This window comes from Juglans microcarpa x Juglans regia, chromosome 3D, assembly GCF_004785595.1.
Source record: "Juglans microcarpa x Juglans regia isolate MS1-56 chromosome 3D, Jm3101_v1.0, whole genome shotgun sequence".
NCBI classification, from domain to species: Eukaryota; Viridiplantae; Streptophyta; class Magnoliopsida; order Fagales; family Juglandaceae; genus Juglans; species Juglans microcarpa x Juglans regia.
Genome location: NC_054598.1, coordinates 22,533,940 through 22,544,147, shown reverse-complemented (window position 1 = coordinate 22,544,147; position 10,208 = coordinate 22,533,940). Strand labels below are relative to the sequence as shown.

Genomic DNA, 10,208 nt, shown 5'->3' with positions numbered 1-10,208 from the left:
GCCACAGTTAAAGCTCATGACAAATGCATCAAGGAGTTGGAGTTCAAGTTTGCCAGTTCTAGTGTGGAAGTTGCCCGACTTTCCCCTCAACTTCTAACAGCCAAGTAGGTTCACAACAGAGCCTTTGGCTATGGCAATGGCGCCAGCCTAGAGAGGTTCAGGACTTTTTTTTGGCAAACCCCCAAACTAAACCTTGAGTCTTTCAAGCTTGATCATGCATCTTGCCTGTATGTAGACTCTCTAGGGTGTGACACAATGCCTTATGTGTTCCCGGTCTGAACTCCTCTTGCTTGAACATGGCATCTTATAGCTGTGATATTTTTTGTTCATTGCTTTTCTCCTTGGTTGTGCTAGTTACTTTTGTATAGGCCAAATATTTTCAGTAAATGGACATTTTTCCTTATATCAATTTGACTATAGTAATTGCCTCTGCCTGTTTTGTTTTGAATTCTTCTGTTGGTCGTTTTGTTTTATGTTTCGATTGCTCTATGCTCCTTGCACATTTATGGGCGTTGTTATGACGAGGGTTGTGCCGTCTAAGGACTTGCATGCCCTATTCTTCATGGACACTAGTAGGCAAGGGTCACACAGCCTCTCCAGACTTGTGCGCCCTATTCTTCATGGCGAGTCTGGAGATGTGACACCATTGGGTGAGGGTCGCATAGTCTCTCAAAACTTGAGCGCTTTATTCTCCACCGCAGGTTTAGGGACTCGTCGTTAATGGGTGGTCGTGCAATCTCTTGGGACTTTTGCGCCCTATTCTCCACCTTGAGTCTGGGAAATTGACAATAGTGGTGAGGCTTGCTCAGTCTCTCGGCACTTGCGCACCTTATTCTCCACATCGAGTTTGAGGACTTGACATTAGTAGGGAAGGGTCGCACAGTTACTCAAAACAGAGTCACTCAAGAGACTGCAATTGTCGTGCAGTCTCTCAGGACTTGCGAGCCTTACTTTCCACACCGAGTTGAGGGACTCGACACTAGTGGGCGAGGGTTGCCCAGTCTCTTAGGACTTGTATGCCCTATTCTCCACAATGAGTCTAGGGAGTCGACACTAGTGGGTGAGGGTCGCGCAATCTGTTGGGCCTTGCACACCTTATTCTCAATAGTGAGTCTAGGAACTCAACATTAGTGGATGAGGGTTGCCCAGTCTTTTAGGACTTACGCACCATATTGTCCACAACAAGTCTAGGGACTCGACATTACTGGGCAAGGATTGTGTAGTCTCATGGGACTTGCGCGCCCAATTCTCCACGATGAGTCTGTAGACTTGACACTAGTGGGTTAGGATCGCAAAGTCTCTCAAAACTCGCGCTCCTATTCTCCACATTGATTCTAGGGACTTGATATTAGTGGGTGAGGGTTGCGCAATCACTCTAGACTTGCGCATTCTATTCTCCACAGAGAGTCTATGACTTAACACCAGTACGCGAGGGTCAGGCTATCTCTCGAGACTTGAGTGCCCTATTCTGTACAGGGAGTCTGGGGATTCGACACTAGTGGATGAGGGTTGCCTAGTCTCTCGAGACTTGCATGCCTTATTCTCCACAGTGAGTATGGGGACTTGACATTAGTGGAAGAGGGTCACACAGTAGTCTCTTAGTACTTGCGCACACTATTCTCCATAAAAATTCTAGGGACTCGACACGAGTGGGCGAGCAAGGTGTTTCAGGCAAGGAGATTCAAGAGAGGGAAGTAATTGATTTTATTCATTTTTCTTCATAGCTTGCATAGTCAAGGGTAGTATTTTTTTAGATGTTCAGCGCATGGATGTGGTAGTCCCTTTCTTTGGGTGTCTCTCAGTCAGTATGAGCCGAGTTGTCTGTTGGCGATCATGACATATGGTCCTTTCCAACAGGGACCAAGTTATTCATGTTTCCCTTAAAACCAAGTCGCCTAACTTGAAGTTTCTAGGTTTGACTTCTAGGTTTGAAGTATTGCTTGGTCCTTTTCTTGTTGAGGGCCACTTGGGCTTCAACTTTCTCACTATTTGGCTAGCAGGTCAAGGTGCTCTTCCAACACTCCATCATTTTGCCCCTAATCGAAGGTGTTAGACATGGTAGCTTGGTAACCTGATTTCTATAGGGGCTATAGCCTCGTTTCCATATGTTAAGGAAAATGGAGTTTCCCCTATTGGGGTTTTGACCATGGTTCTGACTGTGGTTCTGTATGCCCACAAGATGCCTAGGAGTTCCTCTACCCAATCTCCTCTCTTGTTTGTAAGCTTTTTCTTTAGGATTTTGAGTAGGGATTTGTTGTTCGCTTCCACTTTCCTGTTGGTCTAAGGGTGTCTTAGGGAGGAGTATTGAAACTAAAATCCCAACTCTGTACACCATTACCGATAATGCTCCGAGTTGAACTATTGTCTATTATCCGATATGATGCTCTGAGGGATCCCAAACCTGGATACAATGGTTTTCCATAGGAACTTGCTAATGTTTCTCGCAGTGATTGTCGCTAGGGGTTTTGCTCTGCCTATTTGGTGAAGTAGTTAACCATGATAACCACGAATCTTACTCCATGTTTCCCCTGTGGGAGGGGCCCTACTAGGTCTACTCCCCATTGTGCAAACAACCATGGGATATTATGGAGGTCAGCTCCTCTAGTGGGCAGTGTGATACTGGGGCCAACACATGGCACTTTACACACTTTTTGACAAACTTCCTTGCATCTCTAAGGGCATGGGGCCAATAATAGCTCATCCTCACAATCTTCCTTGCGAAAGCTCTTCCTCTAGAGTGATTTCGGCACACTCTTTCTTGTATCTCTGCTAAGACAAACTGGGCTTCTTGTGTGAAGATGTGTCTTAGAAAAGGGTTGAGAAACCCCGTTTCTAGATAATTCTGTCAATCCAGATGAGCCATGTAGCTCTTCTTCTAAACTTTTTTGCTTCTTCCTTTTCGGTTGGGAGCTTTCCTATGTCTAGGTATCTCGTCACTTCTTGAGCCCACTCCCCTTCTCTTGGTCCCACCTCGGCGACCTCGATCTCGACAACGGGGACCTCTATCACCCTTCTTTCAACTTTTCATGGAAGGGTGGATTCCTCCATTCTCGAGTTTGTTCACGCCAGTTTGTCTACTATGTTGTTACTTTACCTTAGTATTTGTTCGATGTTGAAGTGGAGAAGCTGATCATGCTTCTACAACATTAGTTGTAAGTATTTCTTTAGTTTCTCGCCCTTTGCTGTGTATGTTCCCAATACCTGATTAACAACTATTTGGGACTTGGCCTTTACTTCAACCCTGGTAGCTCCTAGTGCATCGACTATTGCGAGTCCTGCCACCAATGCTTCGTACTCAGCTTCATTGTTGGTGGTTTTGAATGCAAGTGTCACCATGTAATGGTGCTCATGTCTTAATGTCTTAAGTTGCTTACTATGTGCACCCCTACTCCCCTGCCAGCATGGCAGGATGAACTGTCAATGAAGACCTACCAAGGCTTTCCGGCTAGTGTGTTCGCCACTTTTTCGTGAAAGCCAACAAACTCCACGATAATGTCTATCAGGGCTTGCCCCTTTGTTGTATGTCTCGGGAGGTAATCAATGTAATCACTTAGCTCAATCGACCAGCTCACTAGGCGTTCAGAGGCATCAGGATTTAGCAATATCTTATTCGGGGGTTTTCTGTCAAGACCTTCATGGGGTGGCCTGACTCTACCTCCAGTGCAACGGCTAACAACTCCATTTGCAGGTATCTCGACTCTATCCCCAATAAGGTGCAGCTTGTGTAGTACACCGACTTCTAAACCTCTCCTTCTTCTTTAACTAGAGCCATCAACATGGCATGGGGAGACACCGCTAGGTATACGTAGAGTGTCTCCCCTTTCCTGGGTTGGCTTAGCAGTGGGGAGCTAGATAGGCATTGTTTCAACGCCTGGAATTCTCTGTCACAGTCGTAGTTCCATGGGTGTACCTTGCACAAGACCCTAAAAAAAGGCATGCATTTGTCTGTCAATTTGGACATGAATGTATTTAATGCTGCCATTCTACTGATTAGTCTCCGGGTCTCACTAATATTCCGAGGAGGTTTCATATCCATGATGGTCTTGATCCTTTTTGTGTTGGCTTTTATCCCTCTTTTAGACACTATGAAGCCTAGGAATTTCCTTGAGTCGACACCAAAAGCGCACTTAGTTGGGTTTAGTTTCATTTTGTATTGATGCACCACGGTGAAGGCTTCCCTCAAATCTTCCAAGTATTGGGATGGTTCCTTTCTTTTAACTAGCAAGTTGTCAATCTAAACCAACATATTCCACCCAATCTGCTTCTTGAACATCCGATTCACGTGTCTCTAGTATGTTGCCCCGACGTTTTTCACTCTGAAGGGCATAACTTGGTAGCAGTACAGTCCTCAGTCTATTATGAATGAAGTATTCTCTTCATTTACTGAGTTCATTCAAATCTAGTTGTACCCTGAGTAGGCATCCATGAAGCTCAGTACTTTGTGTCCCGCCGTGGAATCAACAATCATGTTGATTCGTGGTAAAGGGAAAATATCCTTTAGGCACGCCTTGTTAAAGTTGGTGAAGTCCACACACATTCTCTATTTTTCATTGGATGCTTTTACGAGTACGACATTGGACAACCACTCCAGGTAGTCGGCTTCCTTGATGAATCCTACAACGAGTAGTCAGTCGAATTCTTCCACTATGGCTTGTACTTCTCTATGCTGAACGATCTCTTCTTCTGGTAGACTTTCTTGCCCGCAGGATTGATGCAAAGGCAATGCTCAAGATCATGTTGTCTATCCCCAGCATGTCCTCGTGACTCCTTACAAACACGTCTCTATGTTCGATAAGAGTTGCTTTAGGGCCTCTAGGATCTTGGGCTAGAGTCTGGGGTCCCGACAAGCATTGTGGTTTCTAACCGTTTAATGGTGTGGCCTGACGTAAGCTATTTTACATAGCACTCTCGCACTATGGCCTGCTCACCTCGGACTTCTCCTACTCCCTCTTTCGTCGGGAATTTCATCTTCAAATGGTAGGTGGAGGTGACTGCTCTAAAGTTGCTCATGAATGGGGCCCCAATATGGCATTGTATGATGAGGGGGCCTTGACAACCAAGAAGTCTTTCATAATGGTGGCAGTCTGCAATCCCTTCTTGATCATAACTGGCAAGGTATCGCACCCAAGGGTTGTATTGCATCTCTGTAGAACACTTTCAATGGTGTGTGCGATGGCCGAAGTTTGTTGGGATTAATGCCCATCTCAATGAGTGCATACCAAAAGAGGATGTCAGATGAGTTTCTGTTGTCGATCAAAATCCTCCTGGTGGTGTAGTTGGCGACTAACAGTATTACCCCTAATGCGTCGTAATGTGGGTACAAGACTCCTTCACAATCTTGTTCCCCAAAATAGGTTCTCTATGTGCTTTTTCATCTAGGCCATTTGGGCAGTCTGTCAGTCATATACACTTCCTCATATCTCGCCTTGCAGGCTTGTGCTTTCTTGTTGGACGTAGTGCTTCCTCCCCCAACGAATGCTTCTGATATAGTACAGATATCACCTAGGGGTGCCTTGCCATAATTCAAGTTCTAGTGGAGCATCTAGATTGTCCCCTCTTACTAACTGCCTTCTATGCCGTTGGTCATGATGACTTCATCCAGCCGTCTCTAAGGCTCTCCACTCACTCAATCTTTTGAGGGTTCCTATCTTCCTCCTTCGTCTCCACTTTTTGTGGTGCAATCAAAGCTTGTAGTGTGTCTTTGGCATTGCCAAAGTCATCGGCCTTATCCATGAATTCTCTCAGTGTTGATGGACTCCTTTGTGCTGGCTCGGCCATAAACAAAATTTGGAGCCATACTTCCCCTAGAAGGGCTGCCAATATAATTTTTTCATCTTGGTTATCAGTAGTTAATCGCTCTTGATTGAACCGGTGAGATATGCCTTCAGACTTTCTCCTTCTTTATGCTTGATGGTTAGAAGATATGTTGTGGGTCATATGTGCCTCTTGCTGGCCATGAACTGCGTTAAGTATGTTTCGGCAAATTCTTCGAAGTAATCGATCGATACTGGCCATAGTGCCCTGAACCAACTTCTCGCCTCGCCTTTTAATGTTAACAGGAAAGCCTGACATGCCACCTCTTCGGGTAACCTGTGTAGGGTCATGTGTGGTTTAAAGTCCTCCAAGTGTTCTGTCAGATCTCATGACCCATCATACAATTCTATCAGTAGAACCTTGAACTTTGGTGAAAGTACAACCATTACCTCTAAACTGTAAGGTAAGTCCATGCAGTTAAGCAACTGATCAACAAAGGATGATCCTCCCATCTTCCTAGCCATCTCGTCATACTTATCAACAAGACTGCGCAATTCTTCATGCATCTTTCTTTATTCGGCTTCCTTTGCGTTTGCTCCTCCTGCATTGTGCAACTCTCCTTTTCGTTGTTCGCTATGGTTCGATACAGCACCCTCACTGCAATTTTGGTTCTTGCATTTCAAGCTCTCATTTTCTCATTGGAGGGCCCCCATTGTTTCGCTCATCTTCTTCAACTGCTCTTCCATCTCTATAAGTCGTACCTCCATATTCATAAAGGTGGTTTCCTGGTCACAGGTTGTATGGGAGCATGTTGCAGCAAGCATGTGAAAACAAATCAGAATGTCTTTAAAGAATCTTTCTCAATCCCACAAACAGTGCCACTATTCCCGACGTGTTTCACCACTAACTAATCACAGATGCTAACCTACAACAAAAAGAGAGGGTGGCCCGGTGGGCTTGGTGCATCTCCGATGTCTAAATTAGAGATATGTATATGTTGCATGATAATAAGAAGTCTGGAGACTTACCTTGGGCTGTTAGCGTTGATTCCTCATATGGGGGTGAATAGTTGCTGATAAATATGGTTTAACTCTTCCTAAAATTTCGAGGTTGTAATCGTTGTTGTGCTCACTAAGTTCTCGGTATATGACATCTCGAGTATCTTGTTGTTTCCTTACAAATAAAGAATGCGAATTGGTGAAGACTACTGTGTTAATCTTGTCAGGAGCGATATGATCCCATATGGGCGATTGGTATGGTGTTTCTGTAGTTCTCCTGCCTACTGGGCTCCTTATATGGTCTTCTTACTCTGTGTTGTAGGGCCCGTTTAGCAAGAACAAAAGAACCCTCTAGTTGGAGTGGAGTTGGAGCGGAGTCAGACTTGGACTTTCTTTGGGTTTTCTTTTAGCTTCGTATTTGATGAGAATGCAAAGTGTCATATTTTTCTCCCTTAATGTTCAGTCTTTTATACTTATTTGGTGCCTAAATGTACTCATTATTCTTATATTTTTATTTAGGAAGCAAACAGAGTCGTTTAATGCAAAACGAAGTTAATTGGACGGTTATGGACAGTTTCGACACTGCTTGGTAATCTGGGAATAACTCTCTCATCCGAGCTTCGATTGACATGATATAAGATGATATGGAACCCCAAGACAATGATCTACAACTTTCACGTTTTGAGTTTTGAAAGATACTGGATGAATAAAGGTCGAAATCAGGCTTAAAATTGACGCACCTGCACTGCTGACGTTTCAGAACGTTCGACCTTATCGTGTAATTCAAATATGCAATTTAATTGCAGATGTTTTGGAGATCTGGTACACAAAAGTTACTGCTGGAAAACATCACTTTCCTAGTTATATTAGGACTCTATTTTATTTTTAATATTTCCCTTAATTAAATCAGATTTGGATATGGTTATTTGAGGATAATGTTTAGGATATTTTAGGAGATTTGGGGAGGATTCTAAAAAGGATATTCTCTCCCCTCTTCTCTAACTCCTCCTCCCAGTTTTTATGATGGCTTTGTGTGACTAAACTTTCATAACTAGTAAAAGGAAACGGAAACTTCAGAATCAATAAAACTATGAGATCTGATTTGTTTTTAGTGCTCAATTTATGCTTTGAGTATCGAATGTTTTTCTATGCCTATTTTCATGATTGTCTCGTTTAATTACTAGAAGGCCTACTAGTTTATTATTCGTTGCAATCTATTGCTAGATTAGACATCAAATCCATAATTGTTTGATCCCTCTAATTTGTGAAACAACTAAGATTTGATGATTTGCTGCGTTAGAAATCTTGTCTTGGGTTGTTTAGTAGTTAGGGTTAATTAGATAGCTTCTTTTCTAATTAACTACGACTAAGGAGAGATAAGAAAATAATTCCAACGGTGAATATTCAAAGTATAAATTAATATATATTTGCATCGATGATTAGTTGTAAAATTTCGATGGTTGATGTTGACTTAGACCAAGGTTTGTTCTTTTGATTGATTTCGATACTTTAATTTGAATTGTTTCTTAGTTGTTCTTTTTAAAATTATTTTCATTATACTCAAACCACCCTCCTAATCCTTGTTCAAGTAGCATAAAACTAGGCTAAATATTCTCCGTGGGAATGATCCTTACTTTCACTACTATATGTACTTTTAGGAGTATAGGTTTTATTTTTGGTTGCCTGCGACAGCACACCAAATTTTGGTGCCATTGCCGGGGAGGTTTTCTAGTTGATTTTTGTGCTTCCTGTGATCCTTATTTAGTTCTTGAAATTTTTGAAAAAAAAAAAATCGTTAGTTTTCGATAGTTATTTTTATTTATTTTTATTACTCTAGACTTTTCCTGATTTGTTTTTCATGGTTTATTAGAATTTCCTTGATTGTTTATGATTGCAACTCGATCTTCTAATCAAAGTGACTTTTAGTGCAATCCAGAAATAGAGAAAACTTTGTGCAGGTTAAGGAAGGAAGCTCGGAGAAATTCTGAAAAGAATGATCTAACTCTTGATTCCCTATTTGCTAGCAATTTTGATTTCGAAGAGGAGGAAGTCATGGCTGGAAACCGAACTTTGAAAGAGCTTGCCTCCCTTGATTTGAATCAACAACCTTTATGCATAACGTTCCCTACTTTAGATGCTATTACTACTTTTGAATTAAAATCTGGACTAATACATCTCTTGCCCACTTTTCATGGCCTTGCAGGTGAAGATCCTCACAAGCTTTTAAATGAGTTTCATGTGGTATGTACGAGTATGAAACCCACGGGGGTGACTGAAGAGCAAATTAAATTAAGAGCCTTTCCATTTTCTTTGAAGGATTCGGCTAAGGATTGGCTCTATTATCTACCCTCCGGGAGTATTGTCACATGGAACGAGATGAAGGGGTTGTTTTTGGCGGAATATTTCCCAACTTCAAGGGCAGCCAACATTCGGAAGGAAATTTGTGGTATAAGGCAGCACAACGAAGAGTCCCTACATGAATATTGGGAATGTTTTAAGAAATTATGTGCAAGCTACCCCCATCATCAAATTAGTGAGCAGCTACTTATCCAATATTTCTATGAGGGCCTTCATTCCACTGATAGGAGCATGATTGATGCTGCTAGTGGAGGATCTTTAGTGGATAAAACTCCCGAGGGCGCGAGACACTTGATTGCAAATATGGCGGCCAATTCTCAACAATTTGGCACTAGGCTTGACCTTCCATCTAAGCATGTTAATGAGGTAAATATTTCCTCCCTTGAACAACAAATTGCGAGTCTAACTTCTTTTGTTCGTCAAATGGCTGTAGGTAATATGCAAACGACGAAGGCTTGTGGGATTTGTTCGGTAGTAGGTCATCCAACTGATATGTGCCCAACTCTTCAAGAGAAGCCCATTAAGCAAGTGAATGCGAAGGGAGGTTTTCCTGGACAATTGCAAAGGATGTATAATTCCTATTCGAACACGCATAATCCAGGATGGAAGGATCACCCCACTCTTAGCTATGGGAATCCACAAGTAAATCAGCCTGCGACTCAAAACCGCCCAAGTTACCAGCAATATAAGCAACCATACCCTCCTAGACAACAACCATAGCCTCTTACTACTAACACTTTGCAATTTCGACAAGAGATGAGGGCCAGTATTCAAAGTTTGAACAATCAGATGGGCCAGATGGCAACTGCAATTAGTCAGCTAAAGGTGGTTTCCTGGTCACAGGTTGTATGGGAGCATGTTGCAGCAAGCATGTGAAAACAAATCAGAATGTCTTTAAAGAATCTTTCTCAATCCCACAAATAGTGCCACTATTCCCGACGTGTTTCACCACTAACTAATCACAGATGCTAACCTACAACAAAAAGAGAGGGTGGCCCAGTGGGCCTAGTGCATCTCCGATGTCTAAGTTAGAGACATGTATATGTTGGATGATAATAAGAAGTCTGGAGACTTACCTTGGGTTGTTAGCGTTGATTC

General features: G+C 42.6%; 1 protein-coding gene across 1 annotated transcript; it reads left to right on the top strand.

The window, feature by feature from the left end:
* Positions 1-8,804: 8,804 nt before the first annotated feature.
* On the top strand, positions 8,805-9,830 carry LOC121255143. The gene has a single exon (XM_041155422.1). The coding sequence runs from the start codon at positions 8,805-8,807 to the stop codon at positions 9,828-9,830; it is 1,026 nt and encodes a 341-aa protein (XP_041011356.1).
* Positions 9,831-10,208: the final 378 nt, after the last annotated feature.